This window comes from Prionailurus viverrinus, chromosome B1 (genome assembly GCF_022837055.1).
Source record: "Prionailurus viverrinus isolate Anna chromosome B1, UM_Priviv_1.0, whole genome shotgun sequence".
In the NCBI taxonomy this organism is placed as follows: Eukaryota; Metazoa; Chordata; class Mammalia; order Carnivora; family Felidae; genus Prionailurus; species Prionailurus viverrinus.
Genome location: NC_062564.1, coordinates 87,063,903 through 87,080,548, shown reverse-complemented (window position 1 = coordinate 87,080,548; position 16,646 = coordinate 87,063,903). Strand labels below are relative to the sequence as shown.

At 40.9% G+C, this 16,646-nt stretch overlaps 1 protein-coding gene and 1 non-coding gene across 4 annotated transcripts; one reads left to right on the top strand and one right to left on the bottom strand.

Moving 5' to 3' along the window:
- Positions 1-299: 299 nt before the first annotated feature.
- Positions 300-16,641, bottom strand: MGARP (mitochondria localized glutamic acid rich protein). 3 transcript variants are annotated; one of them, XM_047856564.1, is made up of 4 exons: positions 16,409-16,641; positions 8,451-8,554; positions 2,479-2,572; positions 300-1,134 (listed from the first exon to the last, which is right to left on the bottom strand). In XM_047856564.1, the coding sequence occupies exons 2-4, from the start codon at positions 8,538-8,540 to the stop codon at positions 689-691; spliced, it is 630 nt and encodes a 209-aa protein (XP_047712520.1). In that variant the 5' UTR covers positions 8,541-8,554; positions 16,409-16,641; the 3' UTR covers positions 300-688. The 3 variants fall into 3 exon arrangements, with proteins under 3 accessions (XP_047712520.1, XP_047712519.1, XP_047712521.1); XM_047856563.1 differs by lacking the exon at positions 16,409-16,641 and adding an exon at positions 12,853-12,948; XM_047856565.1 differs by lacking the exon at positions 16,409-16,641 and adding an exon at positions 11,816-12,000.
- On the top strand, positions 4,653-4,738 carry TRNAQ-UUG (transfer RNA glutamine (anticodon UUG)). Its single transcript has one exon. It is a non-coding gene; the product is annotated as a tRNA-Gln (tRNA).
- Positions 16,642-16,646: the final 5 nt, after the last annotated feature.

Here is a 16,646-nt window from a genome sequence, read left to right as displayed (position 1 = left end):
CTGCCCCTACCCTGTGCGTGCTCTCTCTCTCCCTCTCTCAGAATAAATAAATAAACTTATAAAAAAACTATAAAAAAGCCATTGTTTGAACTGAAATAAACTGAAATGAAAACCTTGGCACAATCCCCCATGTAATATAGATGGGAGAATGGATATATATATTGTTATATGTAGAGTTCTCCATAGATTATATGTTTTCTTCGATTGTTCATGTGATGCTATATTACACATAGTTCTTTGATATTATATATTATACATTATTTATACATATAAATATTAGCAAATAAAAATAGAAGCACTGAAGATTTTCCAATTTTATTTAAATGAGTTCAAATCAAAACTCAAGAATCTAGAATCACAAACATTAAAATAAGGTACAGGTCTAGCAAAATTAAAGTGAATGCAGGTAGCTCTACTGCTATGATGTAAAACTTAAATTCAGAGATGGAACTCTTTAAGCTGTTTACTGCAATGTCATGTTCTGAACTCAGAGAGCAGGAAACTATTCAGACATGTAAAGTCTCAAATCTCTCAATCCTGAAATCTATCAGTAGATGCCAAAAATCTTCAAGGCACATTAAAGGTTTCTAGAAAAGAAGCCTATTTTAAAACTAAGATTACTGAAACTAAAAAAGCACCTATCAGATACTCTATGGCCTTTTTCACTGAGGTGTCACTCAGCATGAGATCAGCCTTGAGCAGAGGCTGCCTCAGAACCAACACTGGCTTCCTCCTGTAAATCATCCCCAGCGGAGGATTCTGACCCAGCTGGAGGACTCTCTTCTTCCAGTTCAGCAGTTTCACCAGAGTGTTCCTTCTCTGTCGTCCCTTTATCATTACTGATGGCAACAGCTTCATCCAAAACTGCATTCTGAACCCCTGAGGGCATTTCAGTGCTGATTTCTGCCACTGTGCTGGGTGCTGCATTTGTAACCTCTGCCCCAGCTTCAGCACCGACCGTGTCTGTCTCCACCAGAGCGTCCTCCAAATCACCTGGGCGGGCTGAAGCCTCTCTCGTGGCTGCACCTGTAGCATCTGGGGTATCTTCTGCATCTGCCTCCTGTACTTCCACTAAAGACGCTTCAGGGACTTCTGAACTTGCTTTCTCAGCTTCCACACGGTTCTCTTTTTCACCTTTAAGATGTAGCCCATGAAGCAAAGTATTAATTTAAAGAGCACGAGAATACAGTAGAACACTGTGCAGCCATGTTTAAAAATGTGACAAATCTGTATATACTGATAGAAGTGGTCCTTAAGGTAGACTGTTATGTGAAAAAAGCAAGGAAAAGAGCAATGTAGACCATAGGGGACTATTTATCTTAGGACAAAAGGAGGGTAAGATACACCTAGATAGTTTTTATTTGCAAAGACTCTCTCTAGGAGGATACAAAGAAACCGGAACTATTGGTTGCCTCTGGGAATGGATAATGTGGATCTGCTTTTTCATAACCCCTTTTGAATCTGTTAAACTTAAAAAAAATAATTTACATATATTATTTATTTATATACAAAGAACATGAAAATAAACAGCCAACATGTCATGTGAAATAGCATGGGAAAGCAGCCAACTTACTAGTTGATGACTGAGCAATCACTAATCCTCTCTGAACCTCAGTTTTATCACCTGTAAAATGGGGATAACGATAATACCTACCTCACAGAGCTATTGTAAGGTTTGATTAAAATAATGTGCACGAAGAGGGGTTTAAAACCAAAAGTGCTATGGAAATGCTGTATTTTATTATTATTACCATCAGCCTTCTCATGATTATAGTCAATAATGTTTATTGATGATATTCCATTGCTTACTGTTGTCATGACTAAAAGGTTAACATTGGTTCATCAGCAGCTATTATCTCTGTCCCTAAATAGTGATCATAGTAATTGATAATAATGGCATTATAACTGAGATGGAAAAAAGCATTTAAAGCAAGCAGTTTAAGGCAAGAAATATACATTAGAGTGAAAATGTAAAGCTTCTGCTCTAGTAGCTCCCATTTTCTCAATCAGATCAACTGAGGGACGTCAGAGACATGACTGACTGTACTAATGTCAAGTGGACTGTAGGCAAAGACACAAGGGTGATCTTAGACAAAACTGAAACAAAAGTTAGTTTCAGGGTTTAAAAATAATAATAAGGGAAATTGAAAGGTTAAGTTGCTGACAGAGACAGATACTAAAATTATGCCTGCATGAATGGAAGCCTGAGTAGGGGGAAAGTAATATTACCACACAAAGAATTCAAAGCCACTGGTCAGCAGTACAAATGTAAAACGTTTTCATTTATCTAATGCACTCATTCAAAACGTGTAACAATATTCTTTAGGTTTTGGTTGGGCTTTCCCTTTCCGAGTGAACTCCTGCCCAGAGCCATTCTGTCAGGTTAGGAAAGAAGCTACAAGCAAATAGTGTTCATTGCTAGACTAAGATAATGGAAATCAGTGCCTCAGGGGGAAAAAAATAATAAGTTCACTTTACCTTGGAGTGGATGTAACTCTGCTCTGGTTTTTTCTTTCAAATTTGTTACATGTTCCGTGTGTTTGGCTTGCTCTGATGTGACTGTCTTGTAAGTCTGAAAGTAAATGTGTGCTGAAGTTTATTTCTTGAGCTCTAAGATTCATCATGCCAAGTTCAAAGGTATATACAATTCAAATATTTACTTATTTTGAGAGAGAAAGGAAAAAAAAAAACGAGCAGTGAAGGGATGGAGAGAGAGATTGAGTCCCAAGCAGTTTCCGAGCTGTCAACGCAGACCGTGACACAGGGCTCGATCTCACAAACCGTGAGATCATGACCTGAATCAAAATCAAGAGTCAGACAGGGGCACCTGCGTGGCTCAGTCGGTTGGGCGTCCAACTTCAGCTCAGGTCATGATCTCGCGGTTCATGAATTTGAGCCCCGCGTCAGGCTCTGTGCTGACAGCTCAGAGCCTGGAGCCTGCTTCAGGTTCTATGTCTCCCTCTCTATCTGATCCTCCCCGGCTCATGTTCTGTCTGTCTCTCTCTCAGAAATAAATAAATGCTAAAAAAAAAAAAAAAAGAGTCAGACACTTAACCGACTAAGCCACCCAGGTGCTCCCAAAAGTATATACAATTCAAAGATGAGAAACCAATGTCACCATCTACTATTTTGTTTCTCCTTTGGAAACTTTTGTTATTAAATAGAATACTTTAAACAGGAAAAAAACAAATGCTCTAACAGGAGTCAAAGATAACAAAAAACACACAGTAGATAGAAAGATGAAGACAAAGAGGAAAAAATAAATTATGTTAGAATCAAACATTCTGACAGGCATTTATAAATATTCTCTAGTATTTATTCCAGGGAAATGGAAACTTATGTGCACACAAAAACCTGCATGCAAATGTTCACGGTTGCTTTATCTGTAATAGCCAAAAGTTGTAATCAGTCTGGATGCCCTACAACAGTTGAATGGCTAAACAAACTGTGCTACATTCATAGCATGGAACACTACTCAGCAACAAAGAGGAATGAACTGTACATACAGGTGTAACAACTTGGATGAATCTCCAGGTAATTATGCTGAGTGGAAAAAAAAGCCAGTCTCAAAAGGTTATACAGCTTATGATTTCATTCATGTAACATTCTTGAAATGAGAAGTTATAGAAACATGGGGAGCCTGGGTGGCTCAGTCGGTTGGGCGTCCAACTTCAGCTCAGGTCATGATCTCGCGGTTCATGAATTTGAGCCCCGCGTCAGGCTCTGTGCTGACAGCTCAGAGCCTGGAGCCTGTTTCAGATTCTGTGTGTGTGCGTGTCTCTGTCTCTACCTCCCACCCCTGCTCATGCTCTGTCTCTCAGAAGTGAATAAACATTAAAAAAATAAAATAAAATAAAAAAGAAAAGTTCTAGAAACAGAGAAGAGATTAGTGGTTGCCAGGGACAGGAAGAAGGAATGGGAGGGCAAAAGAAAGTGAGTTCAACTATAAAAGGGCTACACAAGGGATCCTGTATCTTGACGGTGGTGGTGAATATATGAATCTATGCATGTGACAGAACTGCCCAGAAGTAAATACACACACAGACACACGTGCATGTGAAAGTGGTGAATCTGAATAAGGTCAATGGATATTATCAATGTCCACTTCCTGGTTGTGATATTGAATTATAGCTATGAAAAGATATTGATCACAGGGGGAAATGAGGCAAAGACCATATTATATCTCTTGATATTAGCTCTTATAACTACACGTGAAACGCAATCATCTCCAAATAAAAAGTTTTTAAAAAATCTTCCAAAATGGCATTTTTGTAGACCCTAATGAATCTTTCTTAAATAAGCTAGGGTTATTCCTTATAAGCAGCTCTATGACCTGACTATGGGTTATGTGAGAAACAGAATTAGGAACAAAGGTTATCTTAATCATAGATACAACGTGCAGGCTTCCTTTCATTCAAGTAGAGTCATCTCTGACCTGTACTCATATTAGCCAATGAAATTCTAAAGATGAAAATCTCACTAGTTAGATAATATTGTTTATATTATCTCACATTTTAAAAGGTGTAGGTAGTGTTTTATCGCTTAATGGTAGGATTACAGATTTTTTTAGATTTGTATATTTATATATAGTATTCCCAAAATTTTAATAGTCATAAACCAAGCATATTATTAAAAATTGTACTTTGCGGGGCGCCTGGGTAGCTCAGCTGGTTGAGCGCCTGACTTTGGCTCAGGTCATGATCTCAACAGTTCGTGGGTTCGAGCCCCATGTCAGGCTCTGTGCCGACAGCTCAGAGCCTGGAGCCTGCTTTGGATTCTGTGTCTCCCTCTCTCTCTGCCCTTCCCCTGCTCATGCTCTGTCTCTCTCTCTCTCTCTCAAAAATAAATAAACATTAAAAAATTTTTCTTTAAGAATTTTACTTTGCAAATTACAGGCCATTTTATAAGATTTTAAAATTAGGCTCTAAAAATGGAAAATCTATGACCTCGAGGGTGGAAATGATACCAAAGCGGCCCTAACAAACCCCTTCGAGTTTGGTGAGTTCAGACTTCATCTGGGTTTGAAACATACAGAGCAAACAGGGCCAGCAGAAATGCCCACCACCATTTCCAAATAAAAGCAGGGAATACTTTCCTAGTAAGGTGGAAGCTCCTGAAAGCTATAATACCACTGTGCTGAGTCAGCACCCTCCGCCCTCAGTTCTCACTACCCTAAAGCTGAGCCTGTGCGGAAGTTCACAGTTCGTCCCTGAAATGACCATCCCAGCAGCAACATCCCAGGGAACATTAGCCTATAATACAAGGTGAGAAAAAAGACTAGTGTAGGCAGAATCAAAGAGACCATGGTATTAGAATGATTCATACTCACGTGTGGCCAAGAGAATCTAGCTTTTCCAAATCTAACATGGTGAAACACAGAGTAGAAGAAAGGCCTATCGGAAGAGGCCTTTGGAAAGCCTCCAATCTAGACTTTCGAAGTTATTTCCAAGTGATATTATATATTAAATATAAGCATTTAAAATATCCCACAAATATCTCAGACCCTGAAAAAATGGAAGCGACCTGGGCCTCTCTCAGATTCCAAGAGGCCCTCGTAATAGAAGATTTTACTTGGAAATAAAAAACCGGCTATGGAGCAACTCTGGATTCAATTCAGATCAATCTAATACAGAATTTGTTTTAGTACAGGACAAAGAAGGGAAGGGGGACTTCAATACAGGTGTTCAAGGGCCTCACATTCTGTATTTCCTCCTGACAATAGCCTAAGGTTCTTGGGAGTTAACTCTTCCAACATTCCAGAGTAACACCACATATTCTTGGGGGGCCTGGGTGGCTCAGTCAGTTAAATGTCCAACTCTCGACTTCGGTTCAGGTCACGATCTAACAGTTCATGAGTTTGAGCATGCCTCGAACTCTGTCCTGACAGTGTGGAGCCTGCTTGGGAGTCTCTCTGCCCCTCCCCCCCACTCATGCTCACACTCTCTCTCAAAATAAATAAATAGAGTTAAAAAAAAAACAACATTTAAAAATTATTTAAAAAAGGGGCACCTGGGTGGCTCAGTCAGTTGTGCGTCCGACTTTGGCTCAGGTCATGATCTCCTGGTTCCTGAGTTTGAGCCCCACATGCTGTCAGTCTGTCAGTGTGGAGCTCACTTTGGATCCTCTGCCCCCTCTCTCTGCACCTCCCCAACTTGCGCTCTCCCAAAAATAAATAAATATAAAAACTTTTTTTATTTATTTAAAAAATAAACACATACTCTTAGAGGTGGAAAGAGAGTTGGAGATCATCACCTTGTCCAACTTCCACTCCCATCGTGAGAGAACATGGCCAGAGAGGGCTCGCAGGTGCAGCCTGCTTATAACCCTCCAGTGTAAGGCTGCTTTTGCAAAGAAAGATTTGATGGACTGGAGAGGTTCATGTCTGGCACTAATAAATACAGTCATGGGTAGAGTGAGCTCCAGATGAAATTCCGTCTTCCAGCTCCTCACATAATCACATGGCCTAGTCCAATCTCTGTTTCTCCAGTGGCCTACATCCAATGATAGTAGCCCTGGGCAGTGAATTCAACATTAAGCAGTAGAAAGATAGTGGAAGGAAAGGAATCTGGGTATGAGTGAAAGCTGATAGATCAGTGGAGGACAATAATATATTTGAATGTTTGAAGTTTCCTGGTTTCTCGAGGCTCTCAAAATTCTGAAGATTAGAGGAAGTATTTTGGTTTGGCCGTTTACATAATCCTTCAAACTGCTCCTAGTTATGACTAAAAATCCCTTTATGCATATTTCTGTAGGGTCAAACCAAAATGTAGTGATTGTGTACTCTTAGAATTTCTGAAGAATTTATATTTATTTTACTTTTATTCAAAATGAAGATTAAATTTTGATTTAGAAAATTTATGGCAAAATGATTCATACAGATTTATCTTATTTAATGCACAATCATTCCATCATTTTAGCTCCAAAGTCACACTATTAAAAGCTTTGTTTCACAGTGGTTCCCTGGGAGGAAAACATTTTTTTTTTTAATTTTACATTGTCTACTTTAAATATTTATTTATTTATTTATTTAATTTATTTATTGAGAGAGATAGCGTGCAGCAGCAGAGAAGGGGCACAGAGATTGAGAGACAGAGAGAAAGAGAATCCCAAGAAGACTCCACAATGTCAGTGCGGAGCCCAACATGGGCCTGAAGTTCACAGACCATGAGATGGTGACCTGAGCTAAAATCGAGAGTCAGATGCTTAACCGACTGAGCCACCCAGGTACCCCTATTTGGAATCTTAAAAAAAATGTATGAATATGGGGTGCTTGGGTGGCTCCGTTGGTTGAATGTCTGACCTCAGCTCAGGTCACGATCTCACAGTTCCTGGGTTCGAGCCCCCACGTTGGGGTCTGTGCTCACAGCTGAGCCTGGAACCTGCTTCAGATTCTGTGTCTCCTTCTCTCTCTGCCCCTCCCCCACTCACACTCTTTCTTTGTCTCACAAAAATAAATAAATGTAAAAAAATGTTAATAAAAATGTATGAATAAATATTTTTTTAAAAATAATGAAAATGTATAAAGATATATAAAATTAATAAAAACTATGGCGACAGTAAAAAAGATTGGGGGAGGAAAGGATGAATAGGTGAACACAGGGGATGTTTAGGGCAGTGAAACTACTCTGTATGACACCATTAATGGTGGATATATATCATGATACATTTGTCCAAGCTCAAAGAATGTACAATACCAAGAGTGAACCCTAATGTACACAAAACACTTTAGTTAATAGTAATGTTTTGATATTGACTCAGCAGTTATAACGAATGTACCACACTAATGTGAGATTGTTGATGGGAGGAGGGCTGGGCGGAGGTATGAGAACTCTGTACTTTCTGTTCATTTTCCTGTGAACCTAAAATGCTCTAAAAAATAGTCTATTTGTTTTAAGTTAATCTTTCAAAATAGTTCTTGTTAAATGTAACAGTAGTACCTACCTTATAGAATCACTAATTACTAAATGGGCCTTGAGTCTGTCATATGATAAACACTCAAATATCATTTCTTATTATTAGTATTTATAAATTTTTTAATGTTTATTTTTGACAGAGAGAGAGAGAGAGAGAGAGACATGGAATGTGAGTGGGGGAGGGTCAGAGAGAGAGGGAGACACAGAATCTGAAGGAAGCTCCAGGCTCTGAGTTGTCAGCACAGAGCATGATGTGGGGCTCGAACTCACAAACTGTGCGATCATGACCTGAGCCAAAGTCGGACACCTAACCTACTGAGCCACCCAGGCGCCTCTTATTAGTATTTATAACATCATTTTTACAGAAAGTCACCTATACTTGGCAGTATTAAGAAATGGTGATTTCATACTTAAAAAAATCTTCATAATCTTATATATTTAATTAATCCCGTGCCCTGACCTTGACAATGCTTTGAGTTTTACCACAGGTTGTAAAATATATGAATTCCTGAATATTTTGTTTATTTAAACACTTACATAATATCCACCAGCACTGACTGTGACACCTACAACCAGATAATAGATCATATTTGATCCAGATGATCCAGGCAATTTGTTAGACGACATCAAGCGAAGAGATGCTAGGAAAACAAGTTTAAACACAGTTAGCTCCACCAGTTACGCAAAACTATTTAAAATAATTATATCTTAAAAAAATTTTTCCCCTTCAGTGAACTTAGAATCTACTAACATCAAGTGATTTTAGCTTAAGGGAATACAGTATTATAAGGTAGGGTAGTAATTCCATTTGACATTTTCCCAATCTAATTTGATTAAGTACTTATGAAACCTGTCAGCTTTATGCTTAGCATCATGCTTTTCTTGGAAGGAGTGCAGGCGTGGGTAAGGAGAAGTGACAAAAGCACTGACCAATTTTAACAAACAAGATGCAAAAGAAATTCATTTGCTGTATGTACTCCACCACAGGATTCATTGGAAAAGATCATTCTTCCAAAAAAATGAATTAAATATATTTGTACTTAAAATTTACATGCTAAATAAAACATGTTGAAATCCAACACATTTCTATAAATCTGTAATACAAATGTATAGGTAGGAAAAAAATCTTAATTTTTCCAACGTAAAGCCTTTAAAGATGGGCAGATATAAGCTTTTTTTTTTTTTTTTTTCAAATTTTTTTTTTTCAACATTTATTTATTTTTGGGACAGAGAGAGACAGAGCATGAACAGGGGAGGGGCAGAGAGAGAGGGAGACACAGAATCGGAAACAGGCTCCAGGCTCTGAGCCATTAGCCCAGAGCCTGACGTGGGGCTCGAACTCACGGGCCGCGAGATCGTGACCTGGCTGAAGTCGGACGCTTAACCGACTGCGCCACCCAGGCGCCCCAGATATAAGCTTTTTAAGACAAATGTTGCAAAAAGGTCATGTTTGAAATGAAACTACAATTCTGTACAAACTAATAGAAATAGATAAAGTTCCTGTATTATTATGTTTAAAAATACTTACTCTGTAATGCTAAAACTTGTATATGCCATATGCTCTGGAATTAAAATGTTTATAATAGACTCAAAGCTAGAAAGAGCTTAAGGTTCATATAGCTCAAATTCCTTAAAGATAAAAAAGTAGAGACATGTATTCATTCAACAAATACAGCTGAGCACCTCCTATGTCTTTGGCATTGTTAGCGTCATTAAGGATATAACTGTGAACAAGATCTACAAGGTCCCTAGCCTCAAGTAGCTCACAGTGTACACGGAGGGAACAAATGTACAGACAAATAATTGCGATGCAATATGACAACTGCTAGAACAGATGTAAGTAGAAGTTGCAACCACAGCGTGAAAACTCAGTGAAAAACCTCAGCTAGGTGGCTCAAGGTAGCTGTCACAGTTGAAAAGAGATGACCTGGACTTTGAAGGAAAGTAGAGGAGATGGTCAGATAAATAAGGGAAGAGAAAACTGCACTGGAGGCAGAAGGCACGGCATGGCGTGCGAAAGCAGGAGAGTTGTATGACTGGGAAAGTGCAAAGTAACTGGAAGTGGCCTGACACAGAGTATGAGGACTAGTAAGAAGTTTTGATTTGCAGAGGGCAAGTCTTAAGACATTTGCACTGATTATCAACTTTTGTACTAGCAGTATTGGAAAGATTTCGTATGTGTATTTTTAGTTTAGATATAAATGACCTTCTCCTGGAAAAAATATTTTTTCCACAAAAATGTACCCAAGGAGGTTATCATAAGAGATTATGGCTTTGACTTGTAGTGGGGCTTTTGTTGGTTTAAACATACATCTGTTATTAAGTAGGGAATATGTAGCTTCCATAGCTGACAACCAGACAGACGACATATTAAGAAGATTAGGGACGCCTGGTTGGTTCAGTTGGAAGAGCATGCAACTCTTGATCTCCGGGTGGTGAATCTGAGCCCTACGTTGGGTGTAGAGATTACATAAATAAAAATAAGTAATTGGAAAATATATCAAAAAATCATTTTAAACATGAAGCAAAAAGAAAATCAGAGATTTGAGAAAAGACTTAAACACAGATACAATTATGACAGCTCTTTAAAAGAGCAATGGGGCTCCTGGGTGGCTCAGTCTGCTAAGCATCCAACTCTTGATTTCAGCTCAGGTCATGAACTCACGGTTTGTGAGTTCGAGCCCTGCATCAGGCTCCATGCTGATGGTGTGGAGCCTGCTTGGGATTCTGTCTCTCCTCTTTGCCCCTCACCTGCTTGCTCTCTCTCTCAAAATAAATTTTAAAAATAATAAAAGAGCAATGAAATATGAAATAAAGATTTAATAAAGATTAAATTTGAGAATATCCATACAATGTGAAAGATATTAGAAGTTTTGCAGAAGAATATTTACTTACATGAGAAAATATTTACAATATATGAAATGAAAAGTTATAACAGAATAATCTATATAGTTCGTATATATCTCAGTTCCTAGAAGCAATGTGGGTAAGAAAAAAAAAATGTAAGAGGAAGAAAAGTCTGGAGCATTATATATACTAAAACTTAAATGGTGGTATTCACTGAGTGGTTGGATTACGGATGACTTCTCTTTTGCCTTTCTGTGTTCCTTCCAATGATCTTTTACAAACCCAAATTATTTATTCATTAAGAGTTACATGTTTTAAAAGCAAAAGCCAGACAACAAAATTTGATGAGGCACGCTAAAATTCGACCCTTCGATAAAACTGAAAGTTTTATTTTTCAACAAAACAGAAAGTACCAATAAAAGGTTAATGTCCGTGACTAAAGCCAAATTTCCAGTCAATATTTCTTAAAATACATATACAAATCAGTGCTACACAAAAAGGAATGAGATGAAAATTAGAATAAGATCAGTGCTGCTACAACCAGTATTGCTAACTGCCGATTTAGAATTTTTAACCTTTTTCCCTTACCCCAAGTTGAGGCGGAAATTATTTGAAACGCGCAACTAACAAAAGAGGTGCGTATGTTTGTGCCTGATGACGGTGGTGGGTGCGGGAGATAACGCCGAAGAAGGCCACGGTCAGGGGACTCCTCTCTCTCCCCACCCCACCCCACCTCCCGGTCACAACGGCCTCCTTATCTTCAGAAGCTTAAAATTAATGGATTCTATTTCGTCAGTGAAAAAAAATTGCTGTATTTTGGTATAAAGTTCAAGGAAAACGAAGATGCCTTATTTCTGTGACTTGTGATGCAGCTTCTTCCCACCAGTATTTTAAGAGAAAAATAAAGCTAGCTGGACAGACCTTCCTCCCTTCCCACGACCACCATCACCACCTCGGGCCTAACCAGGGGAGGGAGGGGAATCGGCCCATGGAATTTTCCGCGGGAGTGTTTCTCTCTTTCTCGGGCACCAATGCGCGCTCTGGGCTAAAACTACCTGACAAGCCTCAGGAAGTGAGGCGAAGTGCAGGGGGAAGTAAGAACTTCCCAAGAGGTTATCTAAAAGCCGCCGGGCTAAGCGGGACGGGAAGGAGACGGGAGACGGAGGAGGTGCGGGAAGAGCCGCGGGCGCTGAGCTGCGCCGGAGCGCAAAGCCGGGCCGGGGGCCGCGGGCTGCAGGAGGGAAAACACGTATGCTCACACTCAGTAAGCACCTACAACGTTCCAGGCACTAGAATAGGCGCTCTCGTGTAGGTCAAGTTTTAGTTAAGAAGCTTCCAGCTCACGCCTAAACGTCCCCTTTAGGAAATTTCTGAAGACGCTCCCTCTTCCCCAGCGTCCCCAGATCTAAAGGTGACGGACACTGCAGCGACAGAGCCGAGCAGCTGGATAGCTCCAGGTGTCCGTGCCGCCCCGAAGGAAAGCGCTTCGAAGGCTCTCGGGGTTCAGGCTGCCGAGCCCCGGACAAGCCTTTAGTTTACTTACTCAGGAGCATTTACCCAACATTTACTGCGCCCGCACTCCCCAACCCCCGCCCCGCCCCGCCCTGCGGGGCTCGCAGATGAGCGTCCATCTACCCAACCGTTCCTCCGCTTCCTCACGTAGGTGGAGAGCGCACTGGTCCCTATTCTAACAAAAAGAGCAAGCTATGCGTACGTCAGCCAGGCACTTCTCGAAGCGCTTTTAACCACATACTAACTCATTAAAACTCACAACCATTATTGTCCCCATTTTAGAGATGAGGAAAGTGAGATTAAATCACTTGCCCAAGATCAAGATTTCGAACCCAGGAAGCCTACTCCGCATTCAGAAGCCGCTCTGGGAAGGCCCCCTACTCCCAAAGTCTTCAAGAGCTTCGGGGCGTCTTCCCCGCGCCTTTCCTCAATTCCTCCCCCCTTTCCTCAACCCCTGGCTTCTGCAGCTCGAGCCTCTTTGTGCCCACTGGGTGCCGGCGGGTACGCGGGCGCCTCAAAATCCGCGCGCGAGGCGCCTGTCCTCTGCAGGCTTGGACGCCCGGGCCGGCGCGGCACTCACCGTCCTTCCGGAGCGGCGCGGGGCCGGGGGGCGCCCTCAGAGGCAGCGCCAGGGTCTTGGAGACCGCCCTGCGGAGATACATCGCGCCCACTGCCCGCCGCGCTGCAGACTCTGCACCCTAGCGCGCGGTGCCAGGCGCGGGAGCCCCGGCGAGCTCCGCCCCGGGGAGGAGCGCAGACCCCCTCCCAGCGCCTCCGCGCGGGCCCGGGGAGCTGGGGAGCGGCTGGTCGGGCGCTTTTCCTCCCCCAACCCAGCCTCCAGACTGTTGCTTTCTCCCGGGTCTCGGAAGCTAGCTGGTCGCGCCTTCTTAGACAAGGGATCGGAAACCGGGAAGTCACCATCACCTGCCTACCCCGTATTGTTCCAATGAGTGGAACTCCACAGAACAGGCTGGAAATGTTTAGGGATTCGCGTCGTAAGATGGATCTGGTTTATCATGCGGGGTGATATCTGAGCCCATTTGAAGTCACACAGTCCGTTAGCTTTCCCCAGGAGTGGAAAGGCTAGCGGGAAGTTTCCTGGAGACGGAGCGAGGAGTAGCCTCAGCCTTCCATCAGTGCAGTGGGTGATGTTCAGAATCCCAAGAAAATTCCCAGGCAATAGTTGAATCTCCAGGCAATTCACTGTTACAGAGACCTTAAATACAAAGTCCAAAAATGCTGTATATTCCTCTCTTGGATGTGAAATTGGTATTTCCATATGAACCAAAAACGCTGAACTATTAGTTTCTTGCCCCAGATTTCAATTTCTTGCCTCATTGTGGCTACAAGAATTTGTCATGATTTGAATATGGAAACCAGTAATTTATGCTTATAGAATTTTCTAAATGATTAATTTTGTGAAGACATGTTTCCTACTATAATAATCCCTCATTGGATCACTGGGTGGCTCAGTCGGTTAAGCATCCATTCAGCTCTTGATTTCAGCTCAGGTCAGGATCTCCAGGTTTATGAAATCCAGCCCCACAATGGCCTCCTTGCTGACAGCACAGAACCCGCTTGGGATTCTCTCTCTCCCTATCCCTCTGCCCCTCCCTTGCTCTTGCTCGCTCTCTCTTAAAAATAAATAAATAAACATTTAAAAAAGATATTTATAATGTTCCCTAATATATGTTTGGCACTTGATAGTTTATAAAGCACTTGCACATATACTATCTCCTTTAATTCTCATTTCAACCCTCTGAGGAAGATGGTAATTATTACCTTTAGCAAATGGCTTGGTGGTAGGGAGGAATGTCCAGGGACTGATGGTCATGAATTAAAAAATAAAGGACATGATCGTAGTTCTTCTAGTTTCAAGTTCTTTTGCATGTTACAGGCACATTTGCTCATTTGCTATTTGAATAAACACTCCTCAGAGACTCTACTTCTGCACCCAACTCTAGTAATATTTAACATACTCTCACTTGAAGAATACAAAGTCAGAACTGGGTTTTTGATACTCAGAGCAGCTAGCTATCCCTAGTGATTAAACACTTAATAAGAGCAATTAGGTAACTTGTAGTTGAGAGATCAAATTTAGATTTCCAAGCAGCACAAGAAGGGGCTAGGACTCCACCAAAAAATTGGTAGTCCTGAAAGTAGCAAAATGCAGGTAAGTGCACTTACTACCTTGACCAGCATCACGTACACATTCTCTGGCAACTAGGGGTTAGCTATCTAAATGAATTAATGCATGCATTGTACTGTCATTTAATGTGTTGGAGGCTCCCCTGAAAAAGGATTCTTTCATCAACTATAAATGACGGTGGTTCTCAGGACACTGTTCCAGGCTCCTCTTCAGAATCCAGTTGTATACTCAGAGTCTGGGTATAGTCTGAGGTCTTCTGCATCACCCCAGGTTGCATAGTATCCATCCAATCTCAGTCAAACTGTAAGTGTCTGTCAAAGTGCTTACAAGATCCTAGGGACTATGCTAGATGCTGGAGATTGGTTATAATTTATTTCACAAGGCACTGTTCCAAGGCATTATCCAATGAATAAGATAAAATTTCTGCTGTCACATAGATGTTTTAGTTGCAGATAAATGAGACACAGAACCAGCATCTTTTCTTAGATGTAGCTACCAAGTCCACTATCAATGGGGCCAATGATGGCACAGAAATCTCTGATCAGATATTAATAATAAATGTAATTAAGGGGTTTGTTAAAACCAAACTAGTTTTAACACTGCAAACCAACTGGTTTAAACAATGCAAGAATAACACACATATATAGGACTTTTGAAGCTTTTCCCAGAGTATTGTCACATCTACTTTTGTAGTTCATCCTAACAGTCCCAAAGGATATTGGGATAATGTTGATTATCCTTTTATCACCTGTGAGAAAAAACTGAGGTAGTATAATACTGTGGTTAAGAGCATGAGTTTGGTGGGAATGCAAGCTGGTGCAGCCACTCTGGAAAACAGTATGGAGGTTCCTCAAAAAACTAAAAATAGAACTACCCTACGACCCAGCAATTGCACTACTAGGCATTTATCCATGGGATACAGGTGTGCTGTTTCGAAGGGACACATGCACCCCCATGTTTATAGCAGGACTATCAACAATAGCCAAAGTATGGAAAGAGCCCAAATGTCCATCGATGGATGAATGGATACAGAAAATGTGGTATATATACATACATACAATGGCGTATTTCTCGGCAATCAAAAAGAATGAAATCTTGCCATTTGCAACTACGTGGATGGAACTGTAGGGTATTATGCTTAGTGAAATTAGAGAAAAGACAAAAATCATATGACTTCATTCATATGAGGACTTTAAGAGACAAAACAGATGAACATAAGGGAAGGGAAACAAAAATAATATAAAAACAGGGAGGGGACAAAACAGAAGAGATTCATAAATATGGAGAACAAACAGGGTTACTAGAGGGATTGTGGAGGGGGGATGGGCTAAGTGGGTAAGGGGCACTAAGGAATCTATTCCTGAAATCATTGTTGCACTATATGCTAACTAATTTGGATGTAAATTTAAAAAAATAAAAAATTAAATTAAAAAAAAAAAAGAGCATGAGTTTGGGAGCCAGATACCTGGTGTTTTCCTGATTTGAGTAAAATGTGGACATTTCCTTTATTCATAGGGTTGATGTGAGCTCTAATGCACATTAGGTACGAAACATACTCAGCTACTTGGGAGGAGCAGTGGTAGATTCTGAGTTCTAGCCCAAGTTAGAGCTCAAGGCTTCCTTTACCTTTACCATATTCTGCTGTCTTTCAATGCACACACGACAGGATCTATTGTATACCACTCTCTTATTATTTGGCAAGATCTAGTGGGGAGATTATCGTGTTCTTTAGGTTGGATGTGGCCATCCCAGCTGGGAAAGGCAAGAGCTGTAGATAAACCATGCCACTCTCCAGATCCTTATCCATCTTAGCTAAAAGCTCAGTGCCTCTTGTTTCCTCTTTTTTTTTTTTTTCAAGTAAGCACTGTGCCCTGAAGTGGGGCTCAAACTCACAACCCCGAGATTAAAAGCAACATACTCCACTGACTAAACCAAACAGGTGCCCCAAGCTCAATGCCTCTTGGATCGAAGGGAATTTTCTACTCACTCTACTGCTCCTGCAGAATACGTGGCTTTCCATTTTGGTGGCAAACTCTTTTCACGTCATGATGAAACATTTCCCTGGAGAGGACATGTGCATGGGTTGTCAAATTTATTCTGTGGCAAGCTGTTCCTCCCAAATGCAAGAGAATTTTAACACAGGTCTTCACTATAGAACACTCTGAAATGCTCAGACAATAATTTCCCAGCTGTTAAGTCACACTGTTTACAATGCTGGCCTTGAG

Excerpts from the sequence above, each read along its gene's own strand:
- MGARP (XM_047856563.1), bottom strand. The coding sequence starts at position 12,934 with ATGTATCTCCGCAGGGCGGTCTCCAAGACCCTGGCGCTGCCTCTGAGG. Across the intron at positions 8,555-12,852 it reads CGCGCCGCTCCGGAAGGACG|CATCTCTTCGCTTGATGTCG; the intron begins GTGAGTGCCGCG and ends TTGTTTTCCTAG. Across the intron at positions 2,573-8,450 it reads TCAGTGCTGGTGGATATTAT|ACTTACAAGACAGTCACATC; the intron begins GTAAGTGTTTAA and ends ATTTACTTTCAG.